The 19,292-nt window shown below is 48.1% G+C and overlaps 1 protein-coding gene across 1 annotated transcript in view; it reads right to left on the minus strand.

Moving 5' to 3' along the window:
- LOC129382464 (uncharacterized) overlaps positions 1-8,030 on the minus strand; it is a 45,532-nt gene extending 37,502 nt beyond the window's left edge. The window contains exons 1-2 of the mRNA XM_055066461.2: positions 7,865-8,030; positions 6,171-6,300 (exon numbers count right to left, since the gene is read on the minus strand). Of these exons, the coding sequence (XP_054922436.2) occupies positions 6,171-6,299 (129 nt within the window). The 5' untranslated portion in view covers position 6,300; positions 7,865-8,030. The remainder of the gene's footprint in view (positions 1-6,170; positions 6,301-7,864) is intronic.
- Positions 8,031-19,292: the final 11,262 nt, after the last annotated feature.

The following is a 19,292-nucleotide window of genomic DNA, read 5'->3' on the forward strand; positions in this document are numbered from 1 at the left end:
TTTGCGCCGATCTTCACTCTCTTGCATGCGTAATTATGCGAACGACAATTAAAATTTGGAGTCGGATATCTCGGAGCACAGACACGCTAGAATAATTCTTCCAGCTCATACTGTGTAAAAACACGACTGCCTCTAACTTTTCAATCGAAACATCAAACTGCAATCCAAACTGCAGTCAGCAAACAGTTCATTATTCCATTTGAAGTAATTGGGCTGATGACAGCGATAATTATCATCTCACTTTGTGTCCCCCTGGCCACATAAATTATATGCACAGGTAGTCTTCGCGTGGCTCCCAGTGCCTAACGTTAAGAAAACCATAAAGCTTAACTTTTAACACCCGATATATATAAAAGGTCTTATAAAAATATCCGTGAAGTGGCTCACATGACTCTTGCATGCGGACCAATTAAATCCACCTCTGTTCTTCGTAAGAACAACAAGCTTCCTACATAAAAACTGTTCACCTAATGTCGGGTCACAGGCATCTCTAAGGCACATCAATATTTTTTTTGTGATCGTGATTTATATTTACCGGATTATTTGGTTAACTTTATTTTCTTTGGTTTAGCCAACCATGTGGCAGTGGGTGTGATTGTCCGTTCATGGCCAATACTCCAATATGGGAATGTTCCACTATAATGGCTATGCATAAAATTCATCGAACCAAATCAAACCAAACCGTTATTTGTAGAGCATCAAGTAGATACCAGTGAGGCCTATTTATTAATCAATAAACAAAGCTTCCCTTCACATAGATTCCAGTATGTACGTTTTGTCTGCATATTTTTGTTATTACACTTTATTACTAACTTTCACAGTTTACCAAGCACGACAAAGTGCCTATTGTGGGGTTGCAAGTGTAATCATTGCGAAGTGTCATTTATAACGTGATATGTTGTTTGAAAATCATCTACGTGAAAAATAACAAAGCCGTTTAAATGCCAGAATGGAGACATTTAGACAAATCCACGTACAAATAATCATTGCCGTGCTGGCTGAAACAACATGCTTTGAGCCAGCGCCAGCGTTCCCTCAGGTAATTTTGTAGGAAACTCCTTGTAACAGAAAGTAAACTGTTTTTTGCTAGGCCCGTTGATAGCGGCTTTCGAAAGCGTATATTCAGCTGTTATGCACTTCTTTCTAGCCATGATTAGTCGCCACAGAGGCGGAAAAGCTGGCCTGGAAGAAAATAGATAATTTCATGAATCTATTTAGGTAGTAGAATGTACAAACACGTGGTGAGAAAGTAGCTTATTAGGTGCTTTTGCTGATTCTCTAAAAGCTCGATCTCCTCGAGAAGCGAGTCTCGTGCTTCGAAATGATTTTGAACACGTGCGCTGTCACTGGCTGCGAAGCACGGGCACCGGGAGCGGGCGTGCTGCTTGGCAGTGGATCGATGAAAGAAGGGCACTGTTTTCGAGTTGCAGATGTCTTGCGTCGCTGCTCGCGACCGTGCTAAAGTATTGACAGCACTCATCTTTTTTCGCGAGAGGTACTATTCAAATATTACTTTCGTTTCATTTTCTTTACTTTCTTTTTTGGTTTGCCGGATAACTAGTGAATGAATTTCTTTTTATTTCTCTCTCTTTCGCTCTTCGTAGCCGGAGACAGGCAGACCGAGCGGACCGGCCAGACCGGCTTGCGGGCGAGCCCAAAGTGCCAGTCGCGCTCCTTCTCTGACGTCATGCCGCATGGCGAACAAGGCCCGCTGGCATACGGCTCAAGACGTATGTGCAAACTAATGATTCGGAACTGTTTTCCAGTAGACGATATGCGGAATTCCGTAGGTGGGCTTTTCCACATAGCTAAGTTACCCTAACCAAGATGACCGCGTTCCGGCTAGTAACACTGCTAAACCTGAGACACGCATTTTCATAGCTTGGATGGCGCGAGGGAGGGAAGACAAAAAGAATGGTGTCTGCAGCCGACATGTTTACACCTTAATTGCGATTCTAACCCGAGCTCCACCATTGTGGTTAGGTTGAACAAAATGTGTGGAGAAGCGCACTGACAGTTTATTTTATTACGTGTTGCTCCGCCTGTTCGATTCTTTGTTCTAGGGGTAACAATCGTGCTTTCGGTGATTTCTTGTATTACATTGTCCTGCTAGTTTTTTGGTAACAAATGAACGGAGATATTAACACTTCAAGTTACCGAGATAAACCCGTTCAGAAGCGGGCATGTAGTGTCGGTTAGGCTTCGCCGGCATAACTATAGCGCCCTCACGGGTGCTAACTTGCCAGCACGAAAGTTCCTCCCGTCTTCATCATCGTTCACTATACCCATACTTTCTTAATGCCGTCTCAACATAAGGTCCATTAAGCAAGTGGGATATGCTTGCAAAAGAGGCTCCTTGCCCCTGCTACTACAGTACATAACACTCTTAAATCTCGCTCCGCACTAGTTTCACATACTGTAACATATCAAGCTCCTTCCACATAGGTTCCTGCTAGTAGGTAAAACATATACATTTTTCAATAATGTTATGCTGACGTAGAGGAACGTACGTAGCAATAGAAAAATAAAAAGGTAAGTTTGTTATTACGCTGATCGCTATCATGAGCGGCGGGCCCTCCGACGCCTCCCGCGTATAGCGCTACAGCGACTAACTTGTGTGGCAGCTCGAACATACCTATATATGTGACACCGCTTGCTGCAGACTACGGCCGACAACAGCGTGCGCAATGTTATTGTTGGCTTGCGTCGTAGCGTTTCGTCATAAAGTTACTAGAGGAAACTTTGGCGCTTCGATCGATTAGCTATAACCTGTGAATTATTAGCACAATATTTTTCTCATCATCATGCCTGTGCGTCGCTTCAAATATTCTTGCGGCTTCACTGAATGCGCTTTATCTCCCTTTATTGGCGTAAATTAACAAGCAGTTTTGTCATGTTAAACGCAGCATGTAATAGGGCTGTGCGATCACGCCGAATTACTGCCAATTGTTACAGCTGTAAGGCAATATTTGGTTGGAAAAGAACAATTTGCAATGTCGCAAGGCCGTTTGAAGCCAGTAGCATGAAGTTTACGCAAGTTCATGTACTAACCATCATTCACATATAGTGGCAGAACCACCGTGCCTGCTGCTCCCATAGACACTGGCGCCAGAATTCTCTCTAGTGAATTTTGCACGAAGCACTACTGCTTGCGTGGTAATAGAGCCGACCGCGGTACATCGCAACCTTTCACCTGTGCCTTATCACATGCATCGTGCTTCCTTCTCTATTGGGAAAAAAAACTCGCTTAGTAGCCGTGACGTCTTGACGCTATAAATCAACCTCGAGTCGCATACGGGAAACTTCGATCGGGCCAGGCGCGTGAATGGCAAGCGTGAAGACGGCGTAAGAAAGAGACCGTAGACAGATTTATAATGGCGTTACACGCCTTACGTACGTTAAACGCAAGCACCTTTGCTTGACGTTAGGGTTAGTAAGACATTTAGTTTCACGTACGGGACGCAAACGTAAGGAAGGCGTTAAAATACAGGGCACCATCTGGTGCATAGCGCCAAACGTTGTGCCAAGTCAGAACGACCCATTAGGAATCATCCTGTTGTTGCTATGAGGACGCGTCTCGTTAGGCCTACGTACGCCGAAATCGCTAAACAATCTCAGAAATTAGACGTGCTATGCGCTCATAACTAACGTTTTAGGTTGGTTTAGAGGAATCGAAAGCTCATTTCCATACTTACTGGCGATCAACGAGAGTGAGCGCGTAGCCATCACGAGAATTCACGCAGAAGCCGTAGCCGTTGGTGCCACCATTTTCTACAACGCAGTATCTTAGTGTTCCTAAACATGAACGTTCAACTCGCGAAATAAAGTACGTTATCATAGCGCACGTAAACGAACAAACCCAATGAAGTTCGGAGCATCCGCACTGAGGACAACGGTATTTCCTGACGTAGGTAATGCGTTTACGCTTGGATGCAAACACTATTATAGAACTGTCTAAAAGCGGTACGGGGCCATATTGCGACATGCTCAGTGTAGAGGTATACGCTACTATCTCGAGCAAACGCTCTTCCTTCTGAAGCCAAACGATAGGCGAGAACAGAGAGAAACACTCCTGCCGCTTTCTGAGCTTGCGGCGATACAGCCTTGCTTTGGTCGACAGTAACCACTTCACGCTTAATCAGTTGCTTGAACCAGTATCTGTTCAAAAAATGGGCCTCGAATCACTTCTTCTCACAATTAAAAAAGAAATACTGACAGTATACATCAACATGGCCGAAAACGCAAGAGACAGTGGCGCCTAACAAGCGGATAGCTTGTTGTCACCTGTGCCGAATAGACAGAAAAACGCCGCAGCTGTAACAGAGGCAAAACGCGGCGCTCGTTTTCCAGTGATGTTCACCAGGGATGGTTGGTGTAAAGAACAATGAAGCAGTGCGGTTTGCCTTAGATAACACAGGGGTAGACGGATGCTGATTCTCAAAGAGTTTCCTTATCTGGCGCTGCAGTTCTTCAGCATAATGTATAAACCACGGATAGTATATGGTTTCGTCTATTTTTCGTGCATTTTTCTTCAGGCGTTGCTGTTGCGCTATATACTCTGTTTTTTAGGTTCCAGGTGATTATATACCTATAAGTACAGCGACGCAATCCTAGACGGCGCACACCAATAATTGTTCTGAATAGTTGCACTTACAGCGCAATCTCCTGTTGCAAGTAATAAATCTGCAGAGTGACAATGCCATTTGAAAAGAAAAAAACTGCATTTATGAATTCATGTATCGACTAACCACCATTTGCATGATCGCTGAAGAGCCACTTTGGAGCTATAGGCTTCTCTGTTATTTTTGTAGGCATTGATATGCATACTTCAGTCGGGGCTTTCGTGCTTCGGGTTTTCCAGCAGATAACTAAAGGATGCTGCGATGAAATGAATACTCCGCGTTTTGTCTGAGCACAATATAAACACCGCGCGCTCATGCTTTTGATACAGCAGCATTATACGACATAACCCAGAGAGCGTACGCAGTATATATCGTAGCAGACGTCACGCGTTCGCGGAGCATTACAGCGGTTTCCTTATCTCGATACAAGAGTTCTTCACGCTGTGCAAACGCAGTGCCGGGCTCTATGCCGTGCATGAGTAAATAGGACCATCGCATAGGAAGCCCGTGTATTACTTATTCTCAGGCTGATGTGCGTTGGTTGGGGCTGCACTGAACATATTCCAGGAAGCCATGACGCGGTCGCGTGGGTCTTGCTCTTCAGTGTGTTTTCTCATTTCCGTCGCAGCCTGAGTGACTCGCGCTGGCGGCAGCATTTGTAACAAACCTAAACAACCGCGGCGCCCTATGGCTAGTTATGCGGTGCCCATATGTAGTGATGCCGTTGCAACTGAAGTTTTTCTTTTCGCACTGCTGCGACTCGCTCCATCACAAGGGGTCTTCTAACTAAGGAAGTTCTTGGACGAAGGGAACATCGGCACGGCCACCGCTAATAAGTTTTCGCGCAGTGTGATGACGCACGACAATACGCGGGGGGGGGGGGGGGCGCAGTGCGTGATGAATGCTCTGCGGGAAGTCATTACATAGCCTGCTGCACACGCAGTAGCACACTTAGGTAAATATAAAAGAAATTGCTGCTAGCACAGGTCGATAGCAGTGAAGGTGGGAAGGTTCGCATGGAAACGCGCGTATACAGTGAAGTTCGCGAGGCCGTCGCATTCTTTTGATGACGCACTTCCGCTAAGATCCTGTCCCTGCTCTTTGCTTTCCTCGGATACGAACTATATATATATATGGGTTTGTGGTTGTGCGAACGTATTGGTTTTGTGCACGCTGGTGTGCGGACGTGTGTGTGTGTGTGTGTGTGAACTTTTTTTGTTTTGTGTACGTGGGTGTGCGGACGTGTGAAATATTCGAGCCCTTGTCCCTACTTTTCGTTCGAAGTCAAATGTGTTGCGGATTGCATCCTCGAGCTCTTCGCATTAACATGCGATTAATAAGGGTGTGCATCATTCGGATGTTTGCTACACGTGCATTTCGTAAACGTTTCTGTCCGCCAAAGAACGCAATAATTTTTTTTCTGCAGCAACAACTATTCGATTGTCTGACGAAATCAGAAGAAATCAACCTCGTCTTTTCCGGCAGTCAGGAAACACGTAATGCGCTCCTCACGACGTTTATCAGGGGCCCGAAACTGAAGCCACTGACCTGTCTGTTCACCTCCTCGTCCCACTTTCCATCCGCAACGCTTGAACTGAAGTCACTGATGGAAGATATGGTGCTGCTTGAGTTGGGTTCGTAGCGCCGGACGTAGACCTTTTTGCCAGCTTTCTTCATCCTGGACAGCGGAAAGCTGGTCATACTCTCTTACGGGCACGCCTTAGATTTGGTGACCTGGCTTCTCAGTGAATGTAATGCAGACTTTACATATGCGAACGGAAGTTTCCAAGGTAGCGCTCGGAACATTGCATGGTATCCATCGTGAAGGAGTGAGAAACACTCATAAATTACTTGCATAAAAATTTGAAAAATTATATGCATCAATTATGAGATCGCAAGAAACAATGAAGGTGTTGCGTCGTTACGGCAATGAATATTTTTAGAATGGTCTCCGCAATTTTTTTTTTCTTCTTTGCGTTGTGACAGCACAGCTGTCAACCCCTTTTATTTCAGGAAAAATCCTGCCAAGTGTCCAAAAAAGACGTTCACACTTGTTACAAGAAGCTGCAAAACGGGAAGAGGGTGACATTGTGCGATAATGCAACGATGTTTTATGCAAACGGCATGAGAAGACATAAGGCAGAGTGAACACTAGCTTGTCGCGCAAGCAACAAGCAATATAACGAAACAATAACGTATAAGAAAATAAGAATTAGGTCCTTATGAAAACTTCAAGTAAACCAAGCGTTGTTTGGTCCACCAACGCAAAGTTTTGAGTATGAAGGTCTAATAGGGGAAGCTCTCAAAGTCGACGAGTTACTGCGAGGTCCTTCTAGGAACCATTACAAAACGGTGAACGCCAAATTTAACTATCAGTGTTAGCATTTTAAATGAAACTTCGCACAAGCATATGTGAATCGCTCTGGAAAAGTCAGTGCGCATTAAATATTAATTTGCAATATGAGGAATATTAATTATTTACAAGCTTTAATTGGAGCTGGTTGCACTTGGTGGTGGGAGAAGGCGATGGCGGTGAAGAAGTCACATGAGCAGCACAGTCGCTGGTCTGACAATGGGCTGGGAAAAAGTCGGTAACCTCAGTCAGCCATCGCTAAATGTCAACAGCTCCGTTGCACACTATTTACGCGAGAAACTGCAGTAGGTGCATAGATTGTAGCCGATGTTCTGTTGTGTGATATATGCTTTTAAAAAAAAGAATGATAATTCAGCCCCCAGTCTTACTGCGAAAGATTCCTGAAAAGAAAGCCACGCTTTCTGGAGTGGCTTGGTTATGAAGGTGTGTGTCAAGTTCTTTCTGCAAATTTGATTCGTATAGTCAATGTATTGCGACAGAGAGTCATAGCACCGGCATTTATGGTTTTTCATGTGCTACCTCTTCTTTAGGTCACCGTATTGCAATTGCTCTCGTGTATTGCAAGAAAGCTGTTTCTTACTGCGTAGCTAACGCATCGTGCTTTCAGAGGTAGTTAGATATGAAAGGTTCTTCGTATGCGAGAACTGTTCCCGCTTCTAAATTTTTCAGCCGGCGTGACCCCACGAACATTCCTTTCTCACGAGACAGTCTCGTTAAGTCAGCAACACCAGATAGTTTAATTCGCTCATAGATGACGAAATAAATATCAACAGTGCCTGTAATATGAACACGAACTTGATGTTCTCCAATCAGGCGAAACGCGAACATCGCGAAAGCAACCAAGGGAAGACGGCGAAGACCAACTCACTCTGACAAACGCAGCGCATTCTTCGGCCGACCTTCCACTGAGTAGCCTGCCTTTGTCACCCGACGAAAGACGTCGTCCTTTCGAGGACGACCACAGGCGTTGGCCTTATCATGACATTCGCATGACGATCCCCGCACAAGGCTTGTACGCGACCGCGAGGGCAGTAGCCCAGCGATGATGGTGGCGAGACCTGAAGAACTGTGGTGCATACCCGCTATGAAATTTCTGTTGTTAATTGTGTGGGGTTAGTAAAATGTTTGTAAAGTTATCTTCGAAACAGAAGTACGAAACTTTTGCAGAAAGAACGAAGAAATTGAAAGTCGTCTGACCAATATGAGAAGGAGCCGAGATAGAAAAAAAAAGTCACAGGACGGCGCGGTACACGCAGCAGAGTCACAGCGTAAGGTGGAGGAACAGCTCCATAGCAGCTCCCTTTTCGGCACCTCGCACTATTGGGTCTTCGCGGCGAAGTCTCCGTCATTTTCCCGAGAAAAATCTGAACTGTCCGCCCGGCGTCTACGACAAGCTGCGGCTTGTCCTGATCTCTGCACATCGGCCTACTGAGCCCGATGTTTCCTGGATACAACCGCGTGCGTAGCTCTACGATTGGCTCCTTCGGCAGCGGTTTGTACTTTGCGAGGGGGCGCCATAACGTGTACCGAAGAGTTAACACATGTATCCGGACTACATGGTGCACATATCAGATCCCTTGACCCTTGGCACGGTAAGTTGCTGTTGATGAGGATGATAATGATGGTTTATTGGCATCCCCTTCGAAACAGGGTGGTGATAAATAGCCACCTAGCCTGCTTGGGTTAAACAGGTCCAGCTATGCGCAGCATGCAACTGCTCTGTCCAACTGCTACATGTCCCGACACCTGGGGGAAGATAACGGAACTGCAATTCAATGTTTGCACGTATCGATGATACGCGGGGAGCATCTCACATCTCAAGGCAAGTGGCACGATACGAATATAATGATACTGATTTATTGGCATGGAGGAAGGAAACTGAGGAGAGGCCCTACCCCCTCCGCACGCTAGGAGAAACGTGTTGTGGAAATGACGTAGGTGGTTCTCTTTTATATTGCTGTTTTTTTTATTTCTTTGCTATAGTGGTCACGCCTTTCGGGCCACAATCGCGTCTTTGTTATGGTTCTATGCGCTCATACGTGTTGCCCCGTAGGTTTCATACCGTAACAAAGGCGCCGTGCGGGCAAGTTTGCTTTGGACTCCGTGTTTTGTTGTGCTGTGTGATCTGGACCATGCTTTCCCGGATGTTGCTGTGACTAGGTGGGACAGAAAGAACTAAAGTGCGTAAAATGAACGCGCATGCAACGCTGTACGCAATATACCGCGCCACGGCAATGGCAACGGACGAAGCAATATCTGCGGGAAATTTTGCCCTCTTTGGCGGAATCATGCTAACGTGCCATCGCAGGCCGAAGGATGCGAAAACGATGCGTTTCAGAATCTGTTCAATGAACTCCTTGCAGGTCAGTGATTCCTGCTATTGACAGCGCATGGCGCATTTGCGGCACGTAGAATGTACGTTATGAATGCATAGTTCGTGTTCAGTAACAACTTGCTTTTGTGCATATTAAAACAGATGTTGCTAAACTGTTGCTTGTTCCTCGCAGTACTCGAGAGAGCACGAAGTCTTTTAAGCAGAGCGCGTTCGAGGTTCATGCACACCTGCACAGGTGTACCTCAATGCGCGTGCTGATAGAGCGTTACGCAGAATATGTGCAGTTTGCTGCCCTCGGCACCGTGCGCCGGCCAGTCGACGCTGCATCCGGAAAGTTGGGAAAGAAGCGGCTGCTTTGACTTAAGGAACGAATCCTCCCTTCCGCAGGTGTATCTTATCTGTGCACGCGATAAGCGCCGGGAAGTGAAGGTTAGCGGATGCGCTGGAAGATTGAGCAAGGCTCCACAGAACGTACGCCCGCGAACACATCAAACGGCTGTTCCACGGTCGCACGTAGGCCGGTTCTACGCGCGTACTGTTCTGCAACGTGCGCCGGCTATGCGACGTGCGCCGGTTTGTTGCGTATGCGATACTTTATATTGTACTCAATGTCTATAGCACAGTTGTGCACGTACCTACGGGTGAATAAGCTTTCTTGGGATCTCCGCGCAGCCTATAGTGTCACTATCAATCGTATTGTAGCGCACTACTAGGTTCCAGAGTGATCCGACGAAAAAAGACGACGACGACACGCCCAGCACGCTCTCGGTGCGCGAGCACTGGAACCGGCCGTTGCAAGATAAAGGGCCCGCGGCGCTTGATTGAGTAGGTCCTGCTAAAATATAATTTGTGGACAACAGGCACTAACATCCTTCTCGGTACGTTCAGTGTTTCGGAGTTGGATTTCATCGGCCATCGCGTCAACGCACACGGCATTCGTCCACTACCGAGCCGCGTCACAGCCATCCGTAAGTTTCCTCAGCCATCCACGACTAGGCAGATGTGCAAATTTCTTGGCCTCGCTAACTATTACCGCCGCTTCATTCCTTGCTGCGCCACTATACTGCAGCCTCTCCACGACCTACTCTCGGGCCTCAAGACACCGAATACTCCCACGCCATGGAACTCCATTGATGGCGCGCTTAGAGGCTTCAAAGAACCCATTTCCAGCACGAGGCTGCTCGTCCACCCCAAATACGACGCCCCGACATCCTTCACGATTGATGCATCGGACACTGCTGTCGGTGCGGTCTTGCCGCAGTTAGTTGCTAGTTCTTGGCAGCCCATCGCGTTCTTTTCCAAGAAGCTCGAGCCCCCTGAGCACCGCTACAGCACATCCGACCGAGAGCTACTTGCAATCTATCTGGCTGTGAAGCACTTTCGACATTTTCTCGAGGCACGCTCCTTTCACGTACTTATTATTATAAACCATTCTCGTCCACCCTAGCGTCAAACAGTACCTCCTGCGCTCTCCGCTAAATCGGACAGCTCGCCTACATTTCTGACTACACCAGCGACATTCGTCACGTCGGCGGGAAATGCAACGTCGTTGCCGACGCACTTTCTCGCGCCACCATTCATGCAACAGATCCCAGATGACCAGTCGTCAACTTGACGGTCTTCGCTGCCGCCCAGGGTATCGACGCCGAGCTCCAGCTGCTTCGCACGAGCGGCACCTTTCTGGTGTTTGAAGATGTATTGCTCCCTGACTGCGGTGTGCCCCTCGTTTGTGATACGGCGACCGGACGTCCTCGTCCCTACGTGTCTCGCGCATACCACCGGACCGTCTTTGATGCCCTCCATGCTATGGCTCATCGTGGCATTCGCGCAACACAGCGACTCGTCACTTCTCGTTATGTGTGGTATAGTATCAACGTAGACGTTCGTCACTGGTCACGCGCGTGCCTCAACTGACAACAATCTAAAGTGCATCGCCACACTGTGACTTCTCTTGGCACATTCGCGTCCCTGGACGCCCACTTGAGCCACCCGCTCGTCGGTATTTTCGGCCCTCTTCCTCCCTGCGGTAACCGTCGCAGCCTGTGAACCTGCATTGCTAGGTTTACCAGATGGCCTGAGGTAATGCCGCTCCTGAGCATAACGGCGGAGTCGATAGCTCGTGCACTTATCACTCTCCAGATTAGCCGCTACGGCGTACCTTCCACCATCACGACCGACCGTGGTCGTCACTTCGACTCAACGTTGTTCGTCAATCTATCTCGGCTCCTCGGCGTCAATCAGATCAAGAATACTTCGTACCACCCGATATATCCAAAGGGATCATCGAACGTTTTCACCGCCAACGGAAGGATACATTCATGACTTTTCCTTCATCATGGATTGAGCGCCTTCCTTTCGTTGTGCTTGACATCCGCACCGCTTTTCGCCGTGACTTTGCCGCCGAGCCTGCGTTTTGCACCACTCTTCGAGTCCCTCGCAAATTTTTCGACGACACACCCACCATACCTGCTGGTGTTTGCGACAACGCGTACCATCTACACAGCGCTGTGCGTACTGTTGTTTCACAAACTCGCAATTTTTCTTATGTCTACAATGCTCCAAGTCGGCTCTTCATGTGGTCCTAGAGATCATTTTTAACGCTAAAGCGTTATATGCCCCATTACGCAAAAATCCAGCGTTGTCAGCGGTGGCGTGACCGAAAGATGGTAATGAAAATGGCCGACGGCGCGAAGAGAAAATACACAAAAAGTCCTCGGATTGACGTCAAATTGGTCAGGCCGATTTCTGTAAACAAAGTCAAATAATGGAATTGAAAAGATTTGGTACGTTTCGGTTTGGGTGGGAATCGAGCCCGGTCCTACGGGGCGTGAGACAAGTATGCTCTACGGTTATGGTTGACTAAAGTTGTGCCTAGTGCGTGCGTCATTGTACACGTCACGTCACTGCCTCCCACGTGTCACTTGTTCTTCGGATTTCATCGGTGCTGTGTCTATTGCGACGCGCTCTCGACGCCAAATAATGATTGTATAAAGTGAGGTGTATGCCTCCGTCATTGCACACGTCACGTCGCTGCCTCCTGGACGTCACTGGCTCTGCGGATTCTATCGGTGCTGTGTCTACTGGAATGCAGTCCCAAGCATGTACAGTCGCGATCAATTTGAAGGTTATCGCTCGAGCTGCGACCGGCGAGCCTTCCAAGCAGCATAGCGGCCGATTTCGGAACTGCGAAGATAAAAATTGCGCTGCCTTCTTCCCCTTTTACGCTCGTACAGGCTGCAACCGTCACCCCCAAGACTAACTCGACACATTTTTGTGTTTGTTACCGTTTCATGGCAATGATGTGTGCGCGTCCCTGCCTCATGCATACATGCCTCTGTGCAATAGCTGATAAGGCAATCGAAATGAATTCGCAGGTTATCTCGTGAAGGGTGACGAAAAGCTGCGAGTTGCCAGACGGGAGTGACACCTGCTCAGGGAACAGCAAAAGAGAGAGAGGGAAGCTATCTGAAGTTTCCCTCTTGACTGACGGTGATGACGTAACGTGGCGCTGCTCCTAGTTTCGGTCGCCGCTCGAGCGATCACCTTCATATTGATCGCGACTGTACCTCAGTGGCCTCTGTGAAACGTGCTCGCCCACGGAAACATGCCGCAGAATACGAAGCAAGGGAACGCAAGAAGGAACGACGTGCAAGTTTACAACATGCACGACGACATAAGGATGATTACCTAAGCGAAAACATTTCCAGAAAGCGACTGCTACGCTTTCGCATTCCCATACGCAAGCAGTCTTAAGTGTCTCTGCCGAACTTTTTATTCCACCAACAACAAATCTTTCAACAAAGGCTTCATAAAAACTGTTCTCTTTTGACATTTTTTTTTGTACCGCCGGTGAAGCGCATTCATATGGTTCACCTTCTCCAAGCGTGGGTGGGTAAAAAAGTCTGTCATTCTTTTCAAAGTTCATGCAAGAACGCTTTCATCAAAGGCAGTTTTGAATGAAGAGGCGTATTTCTTTTTACCGTGGGGAACGCATTCTTTAATCTGTAAACAATCCGAGATAATAGACCACGTTTTCTGGCATTGCTGGGGGCAGCAGTGCAGGAAAACGGATTTTTTGGATTTTGGCGATTTTTTAGAAAGGAGGGTTAAGAAACAACTCCCGCTAGACCCCCACAGCATCAGCTGTCTAGCGATAGAATAGAACGATGGGATTCTTTTCGGTCTATAATACTCGTTGGCCTTCATAGCCTCTGGCGCTCCAGAATGGCTGGTTAATACTGTGACCCAGACGCACGAGCTGCGCGAACGTACTTCCGAGGAAGTATGCTACCACACACCACCACTCACCTATTAGGATCCAACCTAACACAGAACCACATGAGCATCTGGTGCCCGAGTCACGCAGGACTTTAGGGAAATGAGAGAGCGAACGGCGCAGCTCGTGCTTTTGTCAAGGGAGTGGCCGACCACTCTGACGAAGACCCCTTCTTGCCACGAGACATCCTTGAGCACCAACGGCACGAGCGATGAAAGTACTGTCCATCACACCCAGATCTATCCGAGCAGGACTCTTACGATTGGCGCCGAATGCAGACGCACATGTATACAAACCTTTATTTGAAACACGCCATTCACCCTACACTGTACAGCGTTCGCTGTCCGTGGTGCGGAATCGGACCAACTCTCGCCCACATTAGGATTACCCGAACAGGCCACCCAAAATTAATACACCGCAACTAGCCGTCAAACTTTCCGGAAGGGAGCAGAGGGAGACTTGGCTCGCCAGTGAGAATCGGGAGATATAACTAGCGCTCCTCTACCAGGCACGGCTGACCACTCAAGCCAGTGGAGACCTGGACTACGGGCTCTAACCACCCACTTCCTACACCTGTTTTCTTTTTTTAATAAACGTTTTCATATGCATCCGACAAAGTATGAAATCCCATTTGAAAGTGCAAGAGCCACAATAATGCCCTCTGGAATGGTTGTCCAGTTTGGATGTCTTGACAAAACTAAGAGAAATTTGATGGGATTGCAATCGCGCTGGTTATTAGATGTTGCATGTCCTTTTTACGTGCTTGTTCTCTGAACCCAGTTGAAAATTAGGGAACTTGCAAATGAGCCGATGAAGAAAAGGAAGTGTTTAGCTAAGTGGGTAAGACGCTCGGCTTCGGAGCGTGGAGTCATAGGGTTCGAAAGTCATGACTTCCAAGGTTCTTCCTTTCATACGTATTCTATTTTTTACATTAACTTGTTTATAACTAATCGTCTTACGTGACAAACGAATGAACGGATCTCTTCGTTGGGAAGGATTACAAATGCTTACGCATTTAAATATAATATATTCAGCAACGAAACAGGACAGAGCAGAAAAAGAAAAAAAAAATTTCAGTGCATTACAACACTCCCTAATGCGAAATTTGAGCGCAGGGTTATACGTGTTTTCATTTCGCGAGTTATTGAGGCAAAGAATTTGAGGCTGAAATCACCACACCGGCTGGAAGTGGGCCAGTGCCGTCAGCGCCTTCTCAGAGGGAGGCTCAGTATGGCAACGCTTGCATAATGAGCGGCCTCGAAGCCAACTGTGGAAGAGGACGACGACGAAGGCGCTAGCAGTGACAAGAGCGCGTTCGCGCGGTTGCGCCGACTCTCAACCCAGGAACGGGCGCCTAAGAGCTGCGCTATAAAAGTGAAGATGACTGTATAGGCCAGCGTTCCATTACTATGTGCTCCGGAAGAAGCCGGTCGTGTGCCTGTGTGCGCTGTATCGAGGACAAACAGCAAAGAACGTGCTCTACAATTTCCTAGCGGTCGAAGTGGTCACATGCAGAACTATCTTCCCTGTTGATGCAGAAAGCAAAGGATTTGGTAAAAGCCACGCCAAGCCACAGTCGGTAAAGTCTTGGGTCGGGAGAGTGCGGGTGGAGGACCAAGTCGAAAACAGGGGTCCAGTCATTATAGACGTATGTGCTGGAAACTAGCCGTGTTCAACGATTGTGTGGCGTCATTCACAAGCACTCCAAGCTTCGCTGCTGTATCTATTCGGGACAGCGGGATTAGTTCTTGCGTGAGCCGATCGAGCAGTTTCATCGCCATGTTCATTGTGGATTACGCCACGCCACATTGGCTAGGGAGCCACTGAAATGTGATGTGTCCTTGCTCGATGAAGTGGTGAAGGATCTTTCAAGTTTCTATAACTATACCCCATCTGGCAAGTACCTTGCAGCACTACCAGAGGTACGACGCGCATATAGCCAATATACTTGCACAGCGGTATATAGTTCCGGGCGTAACTGGATGATTATGGGCTGCACTAGAGAGCTTTATGTTTTCTCGGATCATGATACGGTGCCGCGATATCCAGGAAAAACACGGAGAAGGCGGGAGATGGAAATTCAAGACGATGAGCAAAATGAGAACAAGGTGAAAGCAGGAGCCAACGTTCCGACAAGTGTACTTGTCTTCTTCAAGGCCTTGAAGAAGGCAAGTACACTTGTCGAAACGTTGGCTCCTGCTTTCACCTTGGCACCACGATATGTCACATTATATGGCCGTTGGTCGTGCCCGTCGTATACCGAGAACTCCTGTGGCAGTTACCGCCAGTAACGGTAATAGCCATCTTAACCGTGGTCAACTATAGCAACTTGGCAACGTCCTTACAGCGCCGACTACCCGCTTCTGTCTTAATACGCGCTTGTTACTGGCTCTCCACCCCGTCAGCAAGAAACAACCGGTGAAATCCGTCATCGCCATGTCTCATCTCATGCTGAGGCTAAAGCATTAGGTGTGTTTTATCGTAATTATTGAGATCGGCTGTTTGTTTTCACCCTGCTAGGACTATGCAGACACGGGGCCGAGCCATAAAACTGGTTTGATTTCTAGTTAGCAGGTGGCGCCTTAAAATTGGTGATGTGTTGACGGTGTGCGGCGTTATAAAGGCCCGATTTTTGACTGCATTAATAATTTATTACTCCGCTTTAGCATGGTACGGGATGATGGTAGCGAGGAAATTCCAATTAGGCGCTGAGCAGACGCGGTGCCACTGCTGAAAATATATGAGGGCGTTCGCCCTTACTACTTGCTAAGGGTGGTGCAAGGTAACTGCAGGGAAAACTACGGCTGAAGCGAAGCCCCACTGTCCCATCCATGTAAACGAAGGTTATGTTTATGGCGTCAAAAGTTTTTAAAGCAATAGCTCTACTTCACCAAGTACAAACCCACAAAACGACTGGTTCCGTAAATGTGACCTTCAAGCTCAGCCAAGGTCAAACTGAGATTTGGCCTGCCACTACCGCCGGCTCCTGCGGGCGCCGCGTGGGCGTCCATATCGTGAAAGCAATCTGCGATGTGTACAATGTGTGCGGTCACGTGGTCCTCACCTTCAAAGTGATCTGCAATGTGTACAAAGTGCGCCGAGTGCTGGTAGCTTCGTATGCGCTGTGCTTTTGACACTTAGTTCGCCTTGAAGCGACACGTAGCATGAAAGTCCATTCGCTATCTGTTGCTGCCGCGCCGAGCAGCGTCTGTGTTGTCTTGTGGTGCAATTGTAGGTGCTGTACTTGCTGACGGCGCCGAACAGCGTCTGTGTCCTTTCCCACAGCAAGGAAAAGAGTGCTATTACTCGACTAAACTGGGGGGGGGGGGGGAGTATTCTGTAAGAGTCCACCTAGTGGACTGTCCATTTTCACTGCTGCCGATTGGATGCAGCTGTACGAGCGAGGAGGAGACCAGCGGCCCCAGCCAATCAGCAGTGGCCGGAATGGACAGTCCACTGTGTGGACTCCTACAGAATACCTCCTGAGGTGCAACTACGTTCAAGCGCGGCAATTCCTTCGTCAACCCACCAACCATGGATCATGTACCGACAGGATGGCAAGCAGACGCTGAGCAGACGACGCGGCGAGGATGAGCACATATCGAGGGGCATTCGGCTTTCCTATTGGCCAAGAAGTTATGTAGCTTCCGCAGTGCTGCAAGGAAGCACTGACAGCACGTGGGTCTCCGTGGATTATAGTTGGCGTGCGGCAATTAAGTCGCCCATTCAAGTTCCAGCACGGAGAAAAGAATTGAATAACTCTATTTGCTATAAAATACAAGAGCGTACCAAAGAAATGAATATGGTTTATTAAATGAACGACGCCTTTAAATGCGCATAATGGAGGCAGTGAGGACATCTAGGTAGCATTCGCTGTTTCGTTGCACAATTCCGTTGAGAAGAAAGCCGACAACCTCTACATTTGTAGCGCAACCATCGACCCGATATACACACATGTATGTGCGCGGTCCTGTATTAACGTGACGACGCTAAGGGCCACGGGGCGCAAAAAAAAAAAAAAGAAATCTATTGTCTGCGTCGGACGTCGTTTCGTGCAAAGTTATTCCTAAGCACAACTATACGCGGGGCTTCCGCGGGGCGCAGATTCGTTACTCAACTAACAGAATTCCTGCAAGTCCATCATAAAAATTGTAAACTACGAGCTAAACACAACCTACAGACGCAATAGCGTCGGAGTTTAATTTGAATATACCAGAAAACATAATTCTGTTACACGGTAGCTCAAACACAAACCCCTTTTCTATCGTTTCTCCCATTTATAGAGCGCTCGCGGTTCCTTGCAACAACAGCATCGCGCTTGCATCCGCGCATCCACAAGAAAGCTGCAGTTACCGGGAAGTGTTACAAGAAGTGAAGGGTGTTTGAATGCTATGGCGTTCCAGTCATAAAGGCGGAGCTTAAGCTTCCCCCCAATTTTATAGCCATGTCGGGCGATGACGTAGTTTCCGTGAACCGGAAGTATGCGGGAGACTTCAAGAAAAAGCTCCTGCAGTAAAAGACTGTAAGTGATTAGATTTTTACGCACGTCGATAGAGATACATATGTAACGAACTTGAGTAGTTGTAGCCACACAAAAAAGTATTTTGTTTTACATGCCAAAACCGCGATATCATTTGAGGCACGTCACTGAAAGGAATTGTGGTTTAATTTCTACCACCCGCTGTTCTTCAACATGAGGTAAATCTAACTACACGAACATTCTCGCTTTTGGTCCTCATCGAAATGCGGCTACTGGTAATCGAATCCCCACCTCGTGCTTAGAAGCGCAACGCAGAAGCCGCTACACCACCGCGGCAGGGGAGTCGTGCAAATAGTATAGACTTACAGTGCATAGTACAAATAGTATAGTATAATACAGTGACGTTTCCCGTCGTGAACGCGGGTTACGCGCAAGTGTATGGGGGCTATTCCCTTTTCGTAGACTGCGCGTAGAACGGTTGCATTGTCGCAAGCTGCCTAGCACGTTCCTCGGAGTCTCTTAGGCACGCCAAGCCCACGCCTTTTGCCGGACTTGTTGAGCTAGAGCCCGGTACTCGCGCTCGGTCTGCCGCCGCTTGCGGCGCTGCTCCGCCCCTCTCGCTCGGCGCTCAGCCTCTCAATCACGAGACGAACCTGGTACGTCCATAGTGCGCACAGAACCCGCAGCAACTGCCAGATGAGGTCAACGCAGAGCACCTCCGCCTGCCCTGCTCCTCCACGAAGCTTCGATTCCTTTCTCCTTTCCCGCTTCGCTCAAGTTAACGCCAGCTAGACTTTCTACTGTTGCTCTGCCGAGCGCACACTGCTGCACATGGAAAGAAGCATGGAAGAAGGAAAGAGATAGGCGGGAACATTACGTCACGCAGCCAGCCTTGACAAGCGAACGTTCCGTCAAGCCCATGCATTTACTCAGTGGTGGCCCAACAGGCGAGCTCTTGCGACGAGTTTACGCTGCAAGGATCAAAATGTGCTGAGACATTTGGTTCTCATTAGTTACGCCAGTAGTTTTACAGAGCAGTCTTTTGACGCCCGTTCCCGCGGTTCGTGTCGCCGTCGGCCTCGCCGTAACCAAGCTCATCATTCGCGCTCCTGCTGCCATCTCTCACCCGCGGCGTGAGTCTTGCTCTTCCTTTGTCATAGAGTTTCATAGAATAATTACTAGAGGGAGCTCTGGCGCTAGTGTTT

Source organism: Dermacentor andersoni, chromosome 6 (assembly GCF_023375885.2).
Source record: "Dermacentor andersoni chromosome 6, qqDerAnde1_hic_scaffold, whole genome shotgun sequence".
Classification (NCBI taxonomy): Eukaryota; Metazoa; Arthropoda; class Arachnida; order Ixodida; family Ixodidae; genus Dermacentor; species Dermacentor andersoni.